This window comes from Rhopalosiphum padi, chromosome 2 (genome assembly GCF_020882245.1).
Source record: "Rhopalosiphum padi isolate XX-2018 chromosome 2, ASM2088224v1, whole genome shotgun sequence".
NCBI lineage: Eukaryota > Metazoa > Arthropoda > Insecta > Hemiptera > Aphididae > Rhopalosiphum > Rhopalosiphum padi.
This window is the reverse complement of record NC_083598.1, coordinates 77,458,028-77,480,560: the sequence shown is the minus strand read 5'-3', so window position 1 is coordinate 77,480,560 and position 22,533 is coordinate 77,458,028. Positions and strand designations below refer to the sequence as shown.

Below are 22,533 nucleotides of genomic sequence, written 5' to 3'. Positions count from 1 at the left end.
TTTATTATTATTTTGAAATTACCTCAAAACAATGTTATTTTGATTTATTATTAACTGCTATAATTTTTGTATGATTATATAAACCTTATATGTACTTTTATAAAATAATTTATTTTTCTTTCTAATATAGATAAGTTATTTAATATGTTACGTTGAATTATTGAAGTAAATGATATACATTTTTAATTATCGTACCTTATTTGTGATTACATGTATTTATTTGTAATTGTTTGATTATGTTAATATTTAATAATATTCGTTGCACCACCTGTTGTTAATAATAATTAATACATACATGCATAATGATTATTGATTATACTTATACTAATATACGAATGCAGACATGCAGTTATGCTAATACTTATTATTATAGTCAATAATCATACATACCTCACTATGTTTTAAAAAGTTTTCTTTAGAATTTATTTTCTCATATTGTTTATATTTTAAAAGTATTGACACTTGACATCCAATTTATTATAAATAAAGAACACTACGTTGTAACATATTATATAGTTAAAGTTAAACAGTGTTATGTCAATCCGTGTAATAGTAATAATTTTACCTTATTTTGGTAATTATATACAATATATTTAGTATATTATGTGTTTAGTTTTTAAACAACAATTTAATTATAGGTAATTTATAATATAAGGTCTATGGATTTTTGAATATATATTATACATAGCAAGCGACCGTCATCACTATTCGTTGAAGACGATTAATAGTTGTAATAATTGTAACGAAGAAAAAAAATAAGTAAAAAATAGTTCCATTTATGTAATTTTCATGAAACACTCAAACACCTCAATACTTCCAGTTCGAAATGTGATAAACAAAATTGTATTTTCGGTAACGATATACAGCTCGTCTGTCCTTTAGATATTGCACAGCTTTGTTTTACGAAAGAGTTGATATTTACGTAAGTTGTTATTCCTATCATTTTGGTGTTTACATTTAATTTATAGACTTGAAATAAATATTTATTATTATCCGGGTGACGACGTGACGTAGATGCATATTTTATCGAACAATTTTCTATGGAAGTCGATCTTTGTTCAATGTTGATCATTGCTACACAAATATGCTTTCTATGACCAATATTTTGGAATTAGGTGATTAAAATTTAAAATAAAATAATTAAGGTTGTAAAAAAAAAATAAACATCAGTACGATAATAATTATTATAATATTTTTACATATAATAATTAGCGAAAAAACCGCTTTGTAAATTATGTCAGTCTAAAATACATTATAAAAATCTAATTTATTAAAAAATATATATTATCTTAAATGTACATAGATAAGTATATAATATATATACTTAAAAATAAGAATCAATTAATTACAATCTATAATAATAGCCATTAATGTTATTTTTCAAAATAAAAATATAACGAACTCGTATCACAATAATAATTTCATAAGGTTAATTCGATTTAAGTATCTCCAAAGGTAAAAAAAAAAAAAAAAAACAAAAAAAAAATTAAACTAGAGATCTATCTCAACAACAATTATTTTTATTTTACTAACCAATTTACGTCTATTGATACAATTTATAATAGTAGAAATAGTAAAATAAATATAGTACTTATTGAGCAATACAATTCCAAATGGTTCATCTACACCGTATGTTACATATACAAAATATTATTGAAAAATGTATTCAGCGAAGGAATGTTAAAACGGCTGAGGTTATGATGCTTGGTTCATAAAGACAAGATTAAAAAAAAGAAACTTTTGTATTTGATGTCCTGTTATTTGATTTTAATTTTTAAAAATAATGGCCGTGAGTTTGAAATCAAATAAAATTTGTTCGCACTTTACTTATAACATTGTACAGAGTGTAAGTTAAATGTTTAACATCAAAAGTATATATATATAAAAAAAAAAAATACAAAAAATATTTTTCTTTATATTTGTTATTTGTTTCGAGCGTTGCTATAAAGTCAATATAAACCATTGTTTTTGCCAAATGCATTGTGAATTTCACGCATATTCGTGTGAAATAATATAATTTTGATTGACACTAAAATACATATGATAGTATGACATAATTTGAAAACCGACCCGCGCCGTACTCGGACCGGTTGGAAACCTAAACACCTACGTTGGTAATATTATTATTATTATTTTGATTTTAAACGTCGGATTCCATTAATAAGAGTTTACAATATTAATAAAACCAAATACGATTATTTTAAAACGACAATAAAAATACTGAGTGGGCATTATCCATCCAAATTCTAAACCAACAACGCAAACAATTGTAGTTTAATGACGTGATATAGAATACTGGATTTGAGTTGTCTTATTCGTTACACGGTTTAAGAGTTCACCGAAGCAAACGCGTAATATTGATGTAATAATATAAACAATGATTGGTCGTTACTCGCGAGTGAGTGAGGTGGAAAAAACTTTTAACTACCCGACGCACGACAACCAATGGTCACCGCCATCGTTGTTGTTTTTGTTGTTGTTGTTGTTGTTACAGTTGTCGTATAGTCCGTTTTTGGTGTGGGTTGACCATAAAACCCGTGACAGAAACGAACTTAATGCTGATTGAAACGGAGGAAATCACGTCATGTGATGTATGATGTCGGACACGCTTGTGGACACGCCGATTACGAACGCGAATATGGCGATGAGAATAATCAGCAAGTTTCGTAGGCAGAATAAACCGAACCGCAAGTTTCCTTCGTCCTTGTAGACGTCGGAGAATGTCAAAAAGCTGACGATAGCTGGTAACGCGATGCCCACAGAAGACAAACAGAACGCGCCGATCAGCGAGATTAAGTGCTCCAAGTTTGGTATGGCAATGGCGAAGAAAACTGTATGAAGGAAAAAAACAAAAATAACATTTAATTAAGTCAAGTCTTGTTAATGCAACGAGAGTAACGGTTGCGGAGAGGCATGCGGCTGTATGATCGCGTTCAACCATTCATCGACTAACTCGAAACGGTTAAAGCCTCCCACACGAAACCGGGTAATTTACTTTCGATCAACAGGGATTACTTACATGTGATGATCACTATAGATGTGCGTAGTGCATACTCCCAGCAGATCCTGTGCTCATTCTTTTCCATCTTTTGTTCCATGCCCTTCCAGAGGATGTCAAATGCGACGTAGTTGGACAGAGCGTAAGTAAAGTAAATGGAAATTGACAGAAGGAGTTTCACGACTTGAGAGAGCCTGTAAGTATAATTACGATTAGTTAATTACGTTGATCTTCAATCTGGTTGATGTTTTGATGTATCATACGGCATATTTATTATACATAAAATATACGGAAAATTTAATTGGATATTTAATTATACGTTTACATTCAGTGCATAAAAAATGAAGTCACTCGCGTTCACTAACTGTATTTACAAACTCATAAAAGAAATTAAAACATTCATAATATAATCGTTCATTGAAATAATTGTTTTATAAGTGTTTAGTAATAGTAAACATACTATTTACCTATTTATACTCTAGTTATAAATAATTTTAAAAAGTTGTTTTTTGTTTATGTAATAATTAAATCTTATATAATTACAATTTAGATAATCTATTTTATATTAATTTTATAAAATTATATACCCTTTTTATGTTACGTTTTATACATATATATATATCTCCAATATTAACATAAATCACTGCAAGAGTATTGGTATTCAGTGTTCACTAGTTGGGCCAGTTGGAGTACCAAATTTATTGAAGAAAATTTATAACATTTAATATGGTATATACAATTTACTTGGAAATATTTCTGTAAGGTTAGTTATACTTTGAAATTTAAATTCTATGTAAAATCAAAATTTTCCCTTCTATACATTAATTATCAATCCTTATTACAGTTATCAATTAAAATATAAAAATAATCTGTCATATAAATTGTATTATAACATAAGTGTTAACATGCATAATAATATAATATAAGAATCAGATTTAGTAGCCTGCATTGGACGTATATACTGTAAATACCACGTATCCCTAAAATTCTATAAATATTTAAAAAAAAAATCTTAAATATTGTATAATAATGAATTTTCCGATAGGTACCTACCATTATGAAGATAAAATATCAATTTAATAACTTGATAATAATATTAAAAGTACATGTTTATAGAATAAAATTAATTTTATTTGAACGATCTAAAAATGGTTTAAATTCCTTACAAATACGGATTATATTCACGTTCCATTTTATATAAGTGAGTGACGTTCACGTGTCGTTCGAAAAATATGAACGTGAACGTATATTCTTTTTAAACACAATATATACATACGTAATATAGTGTTAAACATATTAAATAAGTAAATAATGCTCTTATACATAAAACTATGCAATATTATATTAAAAACAAAACGCCACTTATACTATATATCTAATGTCTATATACTTACACTTCGGTCTGGGGCATGTCGAGTGTTATGCTACCGGTGGTATTTTCGCCGTACTTCAGATAGCCGAGTAATCCGACAACTGTGTACAAGACAGAGATGGGCAACATGGAAGCATTAAGCACGCCAAACACACTTCCAAATTTCTTGGGGTTCTTCATTTCGTTTTCAAGTGGCAAGACCTGTAAGAAAAACCGAATAAATGCAATATTCAATATTATGGATTACTTAGTCAGATTTTATGATGGGTTAAATTTAAAAAAATTAAAGGTAGCATTAAATATAATTTTATTAAGTAAGTTAACATTGAAATTTTAAGTTATTTTGATGATTATTATACTTGATTAACCAAGAAGCAGATACGATTTTACGAAGAAAATTAACTAGAAGGCCTAACTATTCTTAGGTTCTTGGTAGAGCCAAATATCTGATCATTGTAGAATCACAGTTCTCTGATAATAGTTTAATTAATTACCAGTTGGTCGCTGGTAGATAACTTGGATTAGACTATTAATTTAAAAATAATTATCAACAGTTTTGTTGAACAATTATTCTGTCTGCTTAATGCACATTATAAATGAATATAGTTATTAGTTGGTAATTACACGTGTAAATAATTAATAAAATATATCATACTAAATAATTAAATATATTAAATATTTATTGGTTTGGTTTTATTTAAAATGGCGATGCATACAGCGCGATTAAAAAATCATTTGACTAGATAAGTTAACTAACATCAACCTGTGCAGGTTTTAAGTATTACTATGTAATATTGTATTATAATGTTGTGTTGTGTACTCACCATACCGATGGCTTCCATGGCAAAAAGTACAGTACCGAAGAACAATGGTATACTGTTGACGGTACCGACTGGTTCGCGGCCGACGAACGACGGCGCTTCCCGGAAAATGTAGTAGAAAATCAACGTAAAACTCACGATGGTCATGCAAGTCGCAATTGAGGAGAACGGCGCCAGGAGTTTAAGATTCCTTACCCAAGAGATCAATATCAGTGGGATCAACAGGTACACCATGTACATTCGCACGTCTGTGTTGCCGCCGAGATAGGCATCGCCGACCTGTAACATTTTACAAAATACTGTGAATGTCCATCCCAAAAGACCACATTTGAGTGCCACTCTCGCTTACCGCTTTGAGATTGCTAGCAATAAACACCACGTAAATACAACTAGAACCGATTTGGTACAGGACTAGGAACATGTTTGTCATCATTCTGAAAAGCAACAACGAGTGTTAAAATTGGGGTTGTTAATTTAACGGACGACAATTAAAATGTAATATAACTAGAACAATTATATTTTGGTCGGGGTTTTACCTGGCGTAAGGAGCCAATATCCTAGTGAATTTAGGACCCTCTTCGAAAGCCGCCGCCACGGTACCCGGGTACGTGAGACTGGGCACTTTCCTTTTGATGCACAGCTCGTGCGACGCGGTTATCTATTCCAAACAAACAATAATGGTTGTATTATTAAGTTGTGGGCAAAACGAACCGTTACTCGGCGCGTCTATTATTTATATTTCACACTTACCAGTAGATGTATCGTGTATGTACACAGTATTCCGATGATGATTGTACCCAACGTACCAACCACGTAACCGGCGTTTTTGAAGGCACTGGGCATGGCTAGAATTCCCGTGCCCAGACTAGCCTTTAGGAGATGTATCAAGGTGTCAAAATATCTATATAAGTATAATAGATGGACAGAATATTATAATAATATTAATTACGATCTTTTGCTATGTTATGATAAATATGTATTATTATTGTACTCACGTTGTGGGGTGTTTTACGTCGCGGTGTTGGTATGGGTTGTAGTAATTCTGTTTCTCATTCAGCTGTGCGGCGGTCTCACCTTTTGTATTGATGACGACACATTTGTTGAGACTGTCCATGTTGATGCTGTAACATCGCAAAAAAAAAAAAAAATGAAATAATATATTTATAACAATAATAATCTAATAATATATTAGTCATGTATCGTGTGTATGGACAATCTCACTGTTTGTATAATCGATTGCACACTTGAAAAATATAAAAATATATACACAAATAAAATCATCGACTCTTAACAGTGCTGTGCACTTGATAAATCGTCACGATTCGAACGTATAAGTGAACGTCTATTGAGCATACAAGTGTGCCACAAATTTAAATTGTTTGGAATTCAGTTTGGTTTAATTCTAAGTTCTCTTATAATATTATACATTTATATGTTTTTAGAAATCAGCACTCGAATCTTGTACGAACTATAATTTAGTGTACGACGAACAACGAAGATATTTTATCGTATTATATTATTACTCGTTCGTTCAGTGCGAAGTGCGAAGCACGTGATGTTTAAACTCGAATAAGATAAATAAACTTTATATTACGACTCATACTAGAATCCACAGCATTAATTATTTATTATAATATAAAGTATTGTGATTTATGTCATTCCAATGAATGAAAGCGATTTACCATTAAATGTTAAATTTTTTACGAAGAATACCCTTCGATCAATGAATTGTATTATATATTTATGTATGTTATTATGCAATATGTGTACTACTATATTATAATCGAGTTAATATACGCAACGAAAATGATGACGCTATTGATTGGTGGCATGATGAATTATAACATATATAATATGTAAGATGAAGTTAATATAAACGTTTTAATTAAAAAAAAAAAAAGTATCAGTTATGATTTAACGATAAGAATAAAAATCTAAATGATAAGAAACAAAAGAAAAACATAAATCGAGTAATCTATCGGCAATGTATACGTGGCCATACATAAAATATTATTAGGTATCAGATCATTTAATGATTATTCATAACCAACCGAAAAAAAAAACCACCCAACTAATATTATCAGATATTAATAGGTCAAGACCGTATGTTCGTATATTCTTCAAGAAACAACAAGCTACCGGTGTATATAATATCGACCATCGTAAATTAATAGTTTTCAATGATTTAAATTATGTTGGCTCGTATGTACCTATACGTATAATATATTATCTATACTGTAAATTATGCGCAATTATATATTATGCAGGTTATTTTAGATTGTCATAATTATGGTAAATTAATAAACATTTAACTCTAAGAGGACTACACAAATTTATTTTTATTTAATAATATTATAGTACATTAGTACATAGCCGACTACTTGACAATCGACTTGATGGACACTCACACTGTACATTCATATAATCACATCGATAAATAAATAATAATTGGCAACATATAGGTTTATAATATTGCCATTGGTGTATTACGGTATTTAGTATTTACACCGGAACAAATTATAATATGTACATATTTACGGTTGTACGTAGAAAAAGTGTAAAACGATGATTTTTGTTTGATTATAAACCGCAACGGTACAAATATATATCATATTGACATTCGGTTACAAATATAATAAATAAAATATATTATACGAATTATGAATTAACGTAGTCGTAAACAAGTGTTATGCAATTTTTGAAAGACTGCAGTCTTAAGTCAAAATTTTACTGAATTTAATAAAAATGAGTTATTAAACTAGAATAGTTATTATTACGATTATATATGAGTTCAGGAGTCTGTTTTTATTTTTAAACAAATATCACGAATACGTATGGATGATATGCCGATTTTTATATACGCATCATATATGCGAAGGCAGTGCAATTCTTTGAACTGTGAAATACTATTGCTAGTGTAAACCATAAAAGTAAAAACAAAGTCTGTTCGTCATTGGTCGGAAGGTTTTTCATGAAAAAAATTAATCATCTGAACTTTGAAACCGGCAGTTTAATAGAGCTGATTTAATACTTATATAGACTATACAGTTCCCCACACCACTGCGGATCTAATAGGTATACATAATATAGAGTGGCGCAACACCTTGCCCAAAAACGTTCGTTATTACTAACGTTATACATAACGTCTCGGATTCGACTCAACAGCAGATAAGCGTTTTTCATAACCGGATATATAATAAAAAAATAAAAATGATAAAACATAAAATATTCATTGAATCGACGAGTTACATTTGTCGGTGATCTGAGACGATGCAATGTCAAAACATAATATTTACAGGTGAAATATTGTTATCGTACACTATATATATATGTATATTGATAATGTGGGTATAGTTCAGATTATATACAAAAAAAAAAACACTTCAATTTAAACTTAATCTTTATAATACAAGTCAAGAATATAATATACTCACCAAGTATTTCCGTTGACGGGTTTTCCGTTGATGTCCAACTCAGATCTCAGCATCCCTTGGTTATCGTAACCGTCTACCGCTGCCATTTGCTGTAACGATAAAACAGACGGTCATTGGTTATTAATTATTAGACATATTATTACACAAAAACTGTATGGCATTATAAAAAAAAAAGAAAATTTGTCATTGCACGCGCTTATTCTCCGTTCTCCCCGCTACCCCCTTCCAGTGATATAACGAATAGCATCAATGTTATAATAATATATGGTACAGCGATGATAACCTCGGTGCACCGGCGGCTGTTTATCGGACGGAGACTTAACTGTCGGGCATTGAACGATAGCTGCAGCTGCGGCAGTCAACGAGTAAGTACGTATTATGTGATGTAAGTACACATTGATATACAGAATAAATTTCGTCGTTTAGTCTATAATAACCAAAGTGCGTGAATTATTTGTACGAGCAGTATAGCTATATTGTGATCTCTAGGCGCCTTATTTAGTGCACGGGCTATTATACCTACGGTACTTTTTACGACGACTCGACGTGCACCAGCTGTATAGTTGTAACTCGAGCCGCGCATATTGTGCGTGACAGTGAGTACGCGCGCGCGCGAAGTATTTTTATTTCGTTTTATGACAAAATATAGCTACGCCCCGGTTCGTCTTCGTGACGTATTTGATTTTCTGCGCTTTTTATAGGTGCCAAAAATCATATCTGCCACGGATATTATAATCCGACACTAATATAATTGGGCAAGATTATATGTCGGTCGGCCGGCAAAACGTCCAGAAGTCACGGCATATAATAATGTAATAGACAGAATAAGAAACCGAATTCGATATAGTTACTATAGATATTATTTGACGACATGAATTCCGATCTCGCGTATGAAATATGACCGTTAACTTATAATAACTTATAAGCTCGAGAGCGGTTAGTGCGCATTAGTCAAAGGAAAAAACGCATTCAAATATCCCGCATATTATATACCTGTTGTAAGGTGTTTTCCGAAACGCCCTAAATTTTCCCTATCGTTGATTCGTCAGAATCAATTATTTTTAGTAATATTAAAGTTATATTACCGGGTTATTTTTTCTGTGTACGAGACACGACACGTTGAAAGTGCCAAAAATTAGTCAAAAAAAAATACGTAAAACGTAAATTATCATGGTTAATGGCACGCGAATACGTATATTATTATTATTGTGGACTACTGTTTGTGGTTTTAGAACCTAATATACGGTTTAATACAGTAACCGCTACCCAAGTGTCGAGTGTACTTTATCGAAAATTATAATTTATAATGCGTGTACATACAGGTGTCGGTCGTGGATCAGGCGTGGGTATAACAAACGACACTCATAAATAATGTTTCTGAATTATGATAATATTGCGGTTATGAAAACGTAAAAACGTATTTACGAATGTTTTTTCTCTGTTCGAAGAACAATGGGTTCTTGGCCATTTCCGTTTCATTCGTTGGTGTGTATTTTAATTTTGTTTTAATGCCACGAGAGCCAAAACAGAATTATATAGGTATCTATATTGTATCGGGCGACGGGTAATAGCTAATAATATGAGAATCAAAAGTTCTAAAATTTAAAAGCTCTAAAAATGTACTAATACACTTAGATAATTTTGATTTATTTTTTTAATAATAATATTGGATTGTTATTGCATAGTTTTACATTGGAAATTATAATAAGTTTATTTCAAATTTAAGTCCTAGTAATAATATTTACGTATTTATACGTTGCGGCTCGATTACATACGACTTGTCACACTATACAGAGGTTGTAATTTGAAAACGTTAAACGGCAATAATTATTTGGTCATCGCAAAATCGTAACAACAATGATGTTTGCGTGCATGTATTTAGTTAAATAATTACACGACAGGTTCAACGCGTGCCAATAACGTTTATAATAATAATATAATATCTAATAGTTCATCGACTTTCTTCGCACATTATTAAACTGGAACGCGTAGTGTATAACTATGATACATCTCTTAAGTTTGACATGTTGGCGGGATAGAAAAAATATATAAACTTCCCTTTACTATAATGGATGATTAAATATCATTGGTTTTCATGCGTATATAGGTGACGTTCGTGGGGGGGGGTCATGGAGTATTCGGGTATGAATATAATATATGAGGTTGGAGGGTGGTAATTGTTTGTGTTTATATAATATTATTTTAACCCGTTGACCTCTTTTGTATGACTTCCTCCGCGAGTAGTACCTAGTCATAAGCAATACTGTTTCATGATTATCGAGATTCAATATTTACAGAAATCTTTGCACCGTAGACGAATTAAATATAAACAAAAGAAACGTATTCCTACAGCATTATTCGCGTTTAACTGTTTTATAATATTATCCGATCAAGGCCGTTTGCATTTTTATTATTATCATTTTTTTTTTTTTTTTGGCACGTATCGCGACGACCGCGGAGTAAAGGACGCGGCTGCAGAAGCACAATAATATTATAAACCTTCAATATATACACGACCTCTAAATACCTACTAATAAATAATCGTCGTCAAGCAGCTATAAAAACTTTTAGAAAAAATCATAAAAACGAACAAGTGCGATTCGAAAATTGTAAGGCCGGTTAGGCACAAATTGTCTCAACCTAATCTCTGTGTCTCGTGTTCTACTGCCCACCCGTCGAACTGAACCTCGACATGAGTTCGGTGTCATTATAATAATATTTTATTATTCATATAGTACGCATAGTTGTGAGGAAACTCACTTGTTTGGAGACGTGTTGTTCTGGTTTCGTAGTGGAAGGATAATTATTGAAGTTCCGCGTCATGCTGTCTGTCATTTCTACTGTCTTGAGCTGCGTGTATGCACACTAAAAACAGAAAATCAGACAAATATCATTAATTAGTTGAATTTTATAATACTTATTATTAATAAAGATTCTCATAAAAAAAATTCAATTTTCGTACATTTCTGCAAGCGTACGCGAGTCGTAAAGGGGGAGGGAGAGACGAATCAAATTTATAGACGGCGAAGATTTTAAAATTTAACTTTTGGAGAATGGGTCGACAGTTTCACGCGGGTGATGCAGTCTTTAGGACGAGCTGCAGCAGTGACCACTGTGAAGATGTCCGCGTGCGGCGGAGCGTTCTGTACGACTGCCGAACGGAGTAGAGGCGAAAACGGCGCGCGTCCGACAATCGTAATTCGATAAAGGCCGACGATCTTATCGCACTGAAACACGATACGAGTACATGTGCGTATTGCCCTGGTGCCCCACCTAATACACATACCTCGTTACCGGCCACAAAATTAAAATACTGATGATGAGTACCTATATGGTTAGTTTAAGCCTAAGTACCTACGTTTAACTCTTCGCGTCATAGGCTTTTTGTACGGTCACTGGTCATCGTTATCTGGGGGCGTAGTATGTACCTAATTATTAGAGATTGAGTTTAGTGATTGAATTCGAATTCATCACATCACCCACCCCGCAACAGAGTCCAATGTATCATTTTGGTATACATTATACAGCGTTGTTATAGGTAAGTTAAGTATAAACTTTTAAATGAATGAATAACTTCTGTGAACTCGTTTTGTATTTTGTATAAATATTAGATAAGGAGACGATAAAGTGTATAAATTAATGATTAATGTTAATTTGTGCGCAAAATTCGAACGTAATTAATAATAACGCTATCCATTTTATTAATCCTGTATACCACGGATATTTTTCATAAATATTTGCGATTGTTTATAGGTAAAAAAATATATTATGACAAAATAACGTATATAGGCTGTAAGCGGAGTTTCGTGAAATCTAATAACCGATGGAAATATAAAATAAACGAAAAATATTACCACCAACTTTCATCGCCAGCAAAAAATTCTAGTTTACAATTTGTTTCCATACATTTATAGACAATGGGACGACGACGACGATTAACGATGAAAATGATTGAAGTGATGATAATAATAATACCATTAAAAGGCATTAAATAAAAAGTCACGGCTATTTATTCTAGTTTGTCACGCTCAGCTATCAATATTCAAAGAATATAACTATTTATTTATTTTAATTTTCTTACAAAGAAAATATAGCTGGGCTTCACTGAGAAAACATTTTGAGCATTCACAAAACTATACATAATAATATATTATACATTCTGTGTGATTAAAATTGTCGTCCACTTTTGCAAGTTGTAGTTTCATATTCAGTAAGTTAATTAGTACAGTATTTATAAGTTATAAGTACCTATATTATAACGTATTTGATGGTAACTGATATTATGGTGTGTGGACGGAGGACTTTTAAGGTATCAAAATAATTATCAATATAGCAATTAAATATAGAATAGTATTATATAATTCCAGGATATTAAAATGACGGCGGTAAACAAAATTTAAGACCATGATTATAAAATGTATATTTTTGTTTTTAACGAGAAATTACGGATATTTCAGAGAGGTAACGAAACAATATGCAACCACAATGTATTTGGTTGGTTGACGCCGTTTAATGTGTATTATACCTCGTATTATACACTACAGTACTATACATACGTAGATTACGTTATTGATGAGTTATCTAGAAAATAATTGTAATACTGCACCATTTGTGTGGCCTAAATTAAATGATTGCTGTAAAATTTCGATCGAACGAACCGTTTGAAAAAACACACACAAGGTTCGCAACGATAGCAGAAGGATTTGCTACGCGTTCTCTGATGTTTTCCGGCCGGTCTGAACCTTGGCTGATTCGCGCGATCGAATCCAACCGATTAAGTCGTCGGAAAAAATCTTTTTTTTATCATTTCTTAACTATAATAGATGACAGCATTATAATTGTTTCGTAATCGTAGTAGAAACCTCACGGTCCGCACGATTCGCGCGCGTGCGGTTAACCCGACGTCAGCCTTTACCATTTCCCCAGTAACCGCGACGGTTTTCTCACGTCGTAACGACTGAACGATAACTACCGATAAAGCTGCTATAATATATAATAATAAAACGGGGTACAGGTTATGTTGATTTAGTACGAAGTTAATAATTAATATACTGCATAGTATCTGGGTAGGTTTACTTAGTACGCGTTTTTATATATATTTTTTTTCGGAAGACCTTGACGTCCATAATCGTAAATTATCTTGGACTACGAAAAGAAAAACGTTAATAAAAAACTTTGTTATATAATATATTGTACCTGCAGCCAGGTAGAACCAGCAAATTAAAAAAAATTAATGTTTAGAATAGACAGTGGGGGCTGCACATGGTTTCAAAGAAATTGCTCGTTTGCAGGGTTTTTGTAAGACACGACGTCGATAAAAAATGTAAAAAGTCAAACGTGGGCGTGTCGTGAAAAAAGATCAGAGAAATTCCAGTGAAACGTTCGGTTTGTTTAGTTTATTATTTCCTATTTCACGCTGTCACCGCAAAATATCAAAACATCTGTACGCTTAAAAAACCATTCCGTCTATCGTAAAGTTTAAATGTGAAAGAAGCGTATCGATCTGTGGTATGACATAAACGCGTTCCTTTACCGCACTAATATAATACTGATAGCAGCGAGTAGAGTGGTATCCAAAACAGCATTGCTCTAATGATTTACGACGTGCACATTTCGCGAGCAATTATAAATCATTTTCGATGAAATAATTGATCCCATTGCATACAGACAATGTGTTAAACGAATGTCTATTTTTGCAATGCAAAAAATAGATTGCCGTGGCTGTTACGCAATAGTATACATGCATATATATACCTGCCTACTTACCTACCTACACTAGCCTGCGGTTCTCGAAGTGCCTGTATTTGCTGTATTAATGTATTGTATACAATTCGCGATATGATAAGAAATGACTTTTGAATATTTTTAATCACTCAAATTTGTATTAATAAACCTCAAGGTTAGTGGTCAGAATATATAAATTATTGTGCGTGTATATTATTTAAATTTAATTATAGCAATAACTTTCCATTACTCTGCAGCGGGGCGGTTACTGCATAATATGAGCTATGAGCTATTAATATTTTACAAACATGATTATTTAATCTAATAAATTATTATCAGACGATCATTAAATCGAAATTTGCGAATAAACATCAGCGCTAAATATATATAATATTATATTGGTAGTTGCTAACTATAGCCAGTAAATTAGCAACAAATATTATGTGCCTATAAAGTCTCGTGCGTCATATTATTTTATAAATAATAAAATGTGGATAAGTTAAATTAAAATAATATATATATTATCAGTTAATATACATATTGTCTAATGATACTGATATTAAAAAAAGATCAAAAACAACAGCACTAGGGGGTAGAAAAACATTATTTTTTGAAAAACAAACACGACGGGCAATGACACCACCGCGAGCTCGTGACCTCCAAAATACAGTGAAGAATTTCTAAACGGGACCTCGGGGATTACGCTAACTCACTACTTTGTTTTTTGGTAATAATAAAATTCGTACGAATAGGTTTATGTGTCGTTTATTATAATTGTATCCATCTTTATCGACCTTCGCGCTGCAAAGCCCGGCGGGGCGTTTTTAGCGAACGCTGTAGTAGTGAGATGATAATATTATATTTTATACGCGTGTAATGATAATAATAATAGTGAATACCGTAATGTGGAACCAGTGTTTGATGTGTTAGGACAGCGGTTTTTTTTTCGCACAGAAATAAAATACGTCTGGACCGGATCCAACCCACGCGCGCCACCACCGCCGCGATATCAAGGCGTGCACAGTTTAATAAATTGTATTATAATATTAATATAATCGTTGTGTTCCGCGAGATAACACCACACAGTGCCGACCGTATATGAGCGCTGAGTGGCGTGAAAATGGTACAAAAACCTATTGATTAAGCTAAAAAGTTAAAAAAAGAAAAAACGTAAAAAAAAATTTAACAAATCCTCGATTACACACTGTACCACGTCAGAAAGTGTTCGACAATGACGATATTTGTGTAGTATTTTTTATTTTTTTAGATTCCTCTACCTAGTGATCGTTTCGGGGCGTTAGAAGTTTTTCGTGGTTCGTCCTCTTGAACTCTCAGAAATTGAAACACAGTCATTCTTATAATAATATTTTACATAACGTTTTAAAGTGTTTGTCGCCGACAATTATTTTTTTCTATTAATGTTTTTTGGTAATTTAATGTTTGTGGAAATTCTAATAGTGAATTTAGACAACTCACATTATGATTATTGTCATTCTTATGCATATTTAGTATGCACATACGTATCGTATCATATGATTATTTTTATTACGTAAACGAGCGCATTACTGAATAAATTGCCATCACGTTTACGACGAATTTGCAATATTGAGTCGATTGCGTGATCTTACTACGATCATCAGACTATCTAACTGTAGAGTACAATGTAAGCCTCCACTATCCGCGAGCGATAAAATATGAGTACTCATAAGTACTTGACACGGATTAGTTTTGTTTAAAACTTTAAGGATTTAAATTAGCTTCGGATATAGAGATTAGAGAATTAAAAATAGTCATAAAACAGTAAAAAAATAATCATTGATTATTCGTGCGGCGTCACCGCAATACCACCGACCGCTTTTTAGTATATATTATAATAATCGCAATAAGTTTTTGCGATTTAATCGCGTTAATCAGCAGTAATAAATAATTATTGAAATATCTTTGATTATTATAAAACACGAATGTCGTAAAATGGTGAATATATTATAAATCGTTTCGTTCACTATACTAACGTCCCACCGACATCAGTTTTAAAAAACGTACATTATAACAAATCTGCATTCAGTAGTTCTGATTTTATAACTATAGTTAAAATATTGGCGAGTTTTAATTTATCACTAAATAAAAAGGTAAGAAAACTATCGGGCTTCTCTTGTTAGTTTTATAAAATTTAAATTTTCATAATATTCCAATTTTAAAGTTTGATAATAGTCCAATTCGCTTTAATATTTAAGATAAAACAAAATCGGAAATGATGAAAGTAAATTTTGGCATGTTAATAGCGTTAGTATGTATAAGACCGAAACAACACAATATAATATGACGTCCATTTAATAATAAATAATAATCATGAAAGTATAAAACTTAAATCAATGTCAATGTTCACTACATGACATGATAGTAAAATATTTTATGCAGGTCAATTAAGTATATTATATGAATGTACTTATATCTGAGTGATAAATCACTGTATTTGAAAATGTATTATATGTATAGGTGGTACCTATGCTCGTTTATGAACCTCGTATGACAATAAAAGTAAATAACAGTTGCACGAAACTTGTTCAGAAACAAACGTAAAAAGTTTAACGAGACATTGACAACCGACGACACTTGAATATTATGATACGAAATTATTTTAATTAAAATATGTATATTGTACCGCAGTATAAATCCTCAAATTACTCATTAAAATCAAATGCATTTTATATAACGTAATTGATATAAAATATTGAATGTATAATTATTAAAAAATACAAATTCATGTAGTTTGCATTTACTATTTAAATACAATTTTAAAAGTACGAGTATTTTATCCATCCTTGTGTGCATTACACAAACGGAAGACGACAATTTTCATACTTTATAATTTTGTCGGCGTTTTTGTATTTTTTTTCCAGATGACAAAAGTAGGTCCATGAACTCGTTTTCTGTCTCGTCGTAATATACAGCGTAAACATCACGTGCCTGTTCTAATCGTCGACCACCGGATCTACTAGCAGTCTATGCAGTCATATTTATACCTAGGTACTGATTCCGACGTGTATACAATTGTTTGTTAATGTGTATGTTGTGTTTAGTAGTCGTTCGCCGCAAACGACTGTTAAATGTTATTAATGCACACAGTACCTATACGCAGTCAGAGATGGTATAAGAAATTATACAATTGAAATTAATACAAATTATTATCAAAGATTATAATATTTTATCTATGGTAAATTTATCACGTTGGTATGTATCAAAATCGATTATGAGAGGGTGTTACTACGCAACAGCGGAAATCAAAATGGCCATTGTGTATGGCACGTTAGACAGCTGCAGCAGCGCTTTTATATCTGCAGTCAGGAATTTATTTTATTGCAGGTATAAACCTCGCATGTCATCGTGCGTGACGGAAATTTAGACAATTTTTTTATCACCCCACTTAACTATTGTTTTGAAAACACGATCGACCTTGAACGGGCCATGCAATAAATTATAGACGGTGGGAGGAATATTATTATAATAAGTAATACATACATATTAGTAAGTACGTGCGATGTAATAATATTATTAAGACACGACCGGTTTGTAAACTACATAATATACCTACCGTATACTCGACCATAATATTATTATTTATTTTTTACAGTGATATACATATAAATATCGTCACAAATGTGGTTTCGCGCGCGTTTTGAGCGATTGTAGGGGAGAAGGACTGCCGCAAGAATACACGAATGTAGCATTCATAGAGACTTTGCCCAAAGTGTGCATTGCACGGTCCGTTGCACTCAGCACGAATTTTGAAATTTCTGTGAAAAAAGTGTCCCCGCTACGGTGGTCACCGAAAGGGGGCACCGGTGGCGAGAGGGGGTAAGCTGAAAGCACTTTCACCTAGAACGACGGCTTGTCACGAAGCGGAGGTCAAACTTGCCTTGACGGTATGTGTGTGCAGTACAGGTGTACAGCTGTGACTATATGTATAAGAGGGGTCATGGCGGGGACACGACTTGTGTGTGGAAAGTCGTTGTATCCATCCGTAGTTCGATTTTGTATTTTTTTTTTCAAAAATATTTTCGAACCACTTTTGCGAAAGTTTTGATTGGCGTTGCGTAAAATCTGATATAATTATAAGACTGCGTTAAAATTCGGCTAGTGGTGGATATTAGTGACAAAAACGAGTTTTGTTTTACTTTTACGTGTTGACTAGTTTAATTGTTGTCATTGGTCCGCTACTGTCGCGAACGATTAGTTAATGACGGATTTCATAGCTTATATCGACTTAATAGTTGCATTTGCGACGATGACAAGTGTTATATTTGTTTGGCAATCTCCCGATTTTCCGACAGGCTTAATAGTTAGGTATACGTACTGTCACGGCTCACGTGATTCGTTTCGTGAATATATTATTACAACCAGGTGAGTTGGTGAGTAGGCTTATCGGTTGGGTATTAAAGATGTACGTGAGTGTGCAGGTTTAAACTCACAGAACCCACAATCGACAACCGAAATGTGTGTGCGTGTGAACGTGGGCGCATGTGTGCGTAAGTGGTTATATTGGGTTATTATGTATGGACACGGCGTGGCGGCCGAAAAACCGGTTAGGAAAACTTCTAATGGATTTTGGAAAGCAAATAAAAACGTCGACGGAACGCCATTATAATAATATAATATAATATTACATTAATATATACAATGTAAATTATAATGAACGGGCTTAGGAGAATTCCTAATATTGTTTTATCTTCGTATTATATTATTATACATAGTACTAGTAATATGAGGTCGATTTGGTAAGAAGGGTTTGGCCGCAGAATAGATTTTGGTTTTTATGTCCAATTGGTGATTAAACGAAATAAATATGCAAGTCCAGGTGCGTTTTGAATCACGCCCATCGTCACCATAAAATATAGAAGTATTTAAAACGATGATTAATCCAAACCTAACCGTTATTGCAGCGTGAAAGGGTGTACCTACCATAGCAATAATGATGTAATTGCGTCGATAACGTGTACGATGTAGCCGATATAAATGTCAAAAATGTGAAATTCCGTCGAATTTGTTTTGCTATACGATACAAAGCGTTTTATTTGCGTAATATTGCCGGTACGAGCTTTGATGCCGCCGGTTTTTGTTTGGAAAAAAGCGATGTGAAAAACCCAAGTACACCGATATAATAATATACCACGTGTGGACTTTGATCAGTGAAATTCCAGATTAACTGTGTTCCCGGTTTCGTCGGGCATCTCGATCGGATGAATCATCCTGGGTTATTTTCATATGCGATCCGACCTACATGCGCTCCCCGCCAACGAATATAATGTACGGATAGTACGTTCTGTTCGATGCGGCTTACACGGAACGAAATTTCAAAAAAATAATAGCACTTCTATTGTCCCTTGTTTCTTAGTAAAAAGGACGTGTTTCAACACGTTCTTTTGTTAACGTCCGTAGGGGGTGGTCTGACCTTGGAAATTAGGGTTCGATAATATATACCGAACAGACCGACCTCCCTCCATAAATTTCAGAAAAAGAACCCATTCATCTTATTCCCCCCGTTGCTGTATAGTTGAATGGCGGGAATTTAGCCCGTTGACAATAAAGTATTATCCATAGCAGACAGGATTGCGTTATCACACATTTAATCTTCTACACAAAGGTATTAATACGAGGTTCCTAAATTTATCGTTATCACTGACGTAAAAATCGCGATTCGCGGCCAAACGATGTTCATGAGTTTTGTTCAAGCACAATTTATAAATTGATATTATAGGTATAGAGATTATATACACACAGAGATACGGTGAATTAATTGGACAAAGTTTATATGGAAAGACATAATGGTCCAAAATGCTCTCCCGGAGTGCTCTCTTCGATACACGGATTTTTGATAGCGTTTCGTATCGTACATTCAAGGATTACGCAACAGTTGTTTATAAATAGACTTTGCGAGACGGCGACTGCGACGACGTCATGATTACATTATACGAGTGCATAGTATAAAAAAAAAAGGTTATGATGGTCCGTAGAAAAATGTGTCGAAAATATGTTATAATTGTCCTCGCCGTAACGTGCGCGTTTGAAGCGCCGTGCTAAAAATACACGTCGCAAGTCGAAAGTCACCCCCCAGGCCAATCATCGATCTATACGTTCTATTTTGCCATCACGGAGTTTGATAATAATAATGCTAATAATAGGTAACAAAAATCGAATGTATATATACTCACATCTTCTGTGCATATGTTTCCGTGGTACGGAATTGGAATGTATTACTCGTCGCGGAGACCGAACTCACTGGTTATTGACTGGTGGTGGTGATGTTGACAATATACTGCGGATGACTTTAAAATCGGTTGTTGACGATTGCACTAAACGATCTCAGGTACGCCCGGTCGAACGTACGTGATTCGAAATTGGAAAAAAAATAAATGAATTGAATACTTTTACACCGACAAACGACTACTGTTGGTGTGATTACGGTGATTATCAGTGGTTGTACGCGGGACGACGGGACGAATATTTGAACCGGCGGCGGGCGTACGATAAACTGAACGCGGTGCTCGCCGGCCGGCCGTATATATATAAGCCGCGGCGGCGCGTGATCCGTTTCCCTTTCCACCGTAACGAACGGTACGCAGCGCCGCTACCGACCCGCCGCCGCGGGGTTGCTCGTGCTGCGGCGGTAGAGTCGAGTGGTCGAAGGGAGTCTTATGTTTCGTGGAGGGAGGGGGTTTGTGGTGAGTCGTACGTGGGCGGGGTGGTGGTAGTGGTCGAGTGGTCGAGTGGACGAGTTTTTCGTCCACAGCGCCTGCACGTGGTCTAATCATCGAGATTTTTATTGTTCCGCGTAGGTATAGTGTTATACCATATCAAATAATAAATTATTTTATTATCATAATTCGCGACATTTTACGTAAGTCACCGGCTCCGTCTTCGTCAAAGTGGCGTACCCAGTCGGCAGTCGATACAATTGGCGCGGATTTGCGGGGATTTGTCTCGCCTTTATCGTATGTACACATACGGTGGCGGCACGAGGGGAGGTTTCACGTGAGTCGTCTGTGTCACTATTATCCGAAAATCCCGTGTTGTATTTTATTATAATATATTATTACAATACGTATTGTCTGTGATTATTGTAAGTAACATCTTAAGATACCGTGACGCGATCACGGCTTTGTGCAAGTGTACCTATGCCGTCACCATCACCGAGATAGGGTTATCTGTAGACGTAACGAAAAAAGAGTGCACACAAAAGAGACCCTGAATGGCTCGTTTACCCGGCAACGGGGACTGGGGAGGGATAGCTGTATTTTTCAATGTGTATAATATTATCATAAATCCATTTCTGTGTATATCGGCAATGATAGTATGGTATACATATACGTATGATATAATCGTAACGAGGCTCACCAAATTATACGACCAGCTACTATCCTTGCTACTTGCAACAGTCTTTATCGGTCATGATGTTAAATATACGCCACCCGACAACGGTGCATTTCGTTTATGCACATTATTTATCGATAGTCTTGTACTGATAAAGTGATAAATGACAATAAGTATTTAAATATAATATTATAATGAGTTATCACTAATTGGCTCTGCTCGGATGATCCTGCAGTAGAATCGAATCAATCGTGGTCGATAAGGTACTCAAACTTTTTATAAATACTGTTACATTTTAATTCTAATAAATAAATAATAATAATGTATCATAAATGTAATATTATATTTGCATATAGTAGACTAGTAGAGTAATCCATTGTTATTATTTTAATATTACTCGTATAGTCGTACGTACTTATTGGTTTTGAAACTGACGACCTTGCAGTTGATATTATTATATAATATTATAATATTTTAATAAAACGTAATACGATGCAATTATTATATTTATATATTATTGTGTCTTATTAATCTGTATTATCTGCTGTCGTATGCATTATATATAATTTTTCAAACAAAACAAAAAGAAATATTGCAACCAATATTATACGGTTTAGTTTTTCGAGAATATCGCATAAATCTGACAATTATTTAAGTAAAAAGTATTATATAATAATAATGTAATAATGTATTATGAACCTCTTCATGTTTATATTGTATACAATATAATACCTGCCTGTAAAATAACGATTTTCACATTTCATAAGTACAATTCTATGTTATTCAGTGATCCGATTTCCTGGAAAACAATGTACG

The 22,533-nt window shown here is 33.2% G+C and overlaps 1 protein-coding gene across 2 annotated transcripts; it reads right to left on the bottom strand.

The window, feature by feature from the left end:
• Window positions 1-1,170: 1,170 nt before the first annotated feature.
• On the bottom strand, window positions 1,171-20,889 carry LOC132919576 (proton-coupled amino acid transporter-like protein CG1139). 2 transcript variants are annotated; one of them, XM_060981281.1, is made up of 11 exons: window positions 20,559-20,889; window positions 11,386-11,490; window positions 8,626-8,714; window positions 6,187-6,312; window positions 5,942-6,092; window positions 5,728-5,849; window positions 5,541-5,625; window positions 5,195-5,470; window positions 4,393-4,571; window positions 3,020-3,192; window positions 1,171-2,831 (listed from the first exon to the last, which is right to left on the bottom strand). In XM_060981281.1, the coding sequence occupies exons 2-11, from the start codon at window positions 11,458-11,460 to the stop codon at window positions 2,578-2,580; spliced, it is 1,530 nt and encodes a 509-aa protein (XP_060837264.1). In that variant the 5' UTR covers window positions 11,461-11,490; window positions 20,559-20,889; the 3' UTR covers window positions 1,171-2,577. The 2 variants fall into 2 exon arrangements, with proteins under 2 accessions (XP_060837264.1, XP_060837265.1); XM_060981282.1 differs by lacking the exon at window positions 20,559-20,889 and adding an exon at window positions 11,588-11,804.
• Window positions 20,890-22,533: the final 1,644 nt, after the last annotated feature.

What these genes read in the sequence shown, in the direction of transcription:
- LOC132919576 (XM_060981281.1), bottom strand. Translation starts at nt 11,460, where the DNA reads ATGACAGACAGCATGACGCGGAACTTCAATAATTATCCTTCCACTACG. An exon ending in AACAACACGTCTCCAAACAA is followed by an intron (nt 8,715 to 11,385) that starts GTGAGTTTCCTC and finishes TTATCGTTACAG; the next exon opens with CAAATGGCAGCGGTAGACGG. An exon ending in TTGCTAGCAATCTCAAAGCG is followed by an intron (nt 5,471 to 5,540) that starts GTAAGCGAGAGT and finishes AAAATGTTACAG; the next exon opens with GTCGGCGATGCCTATCTCGG.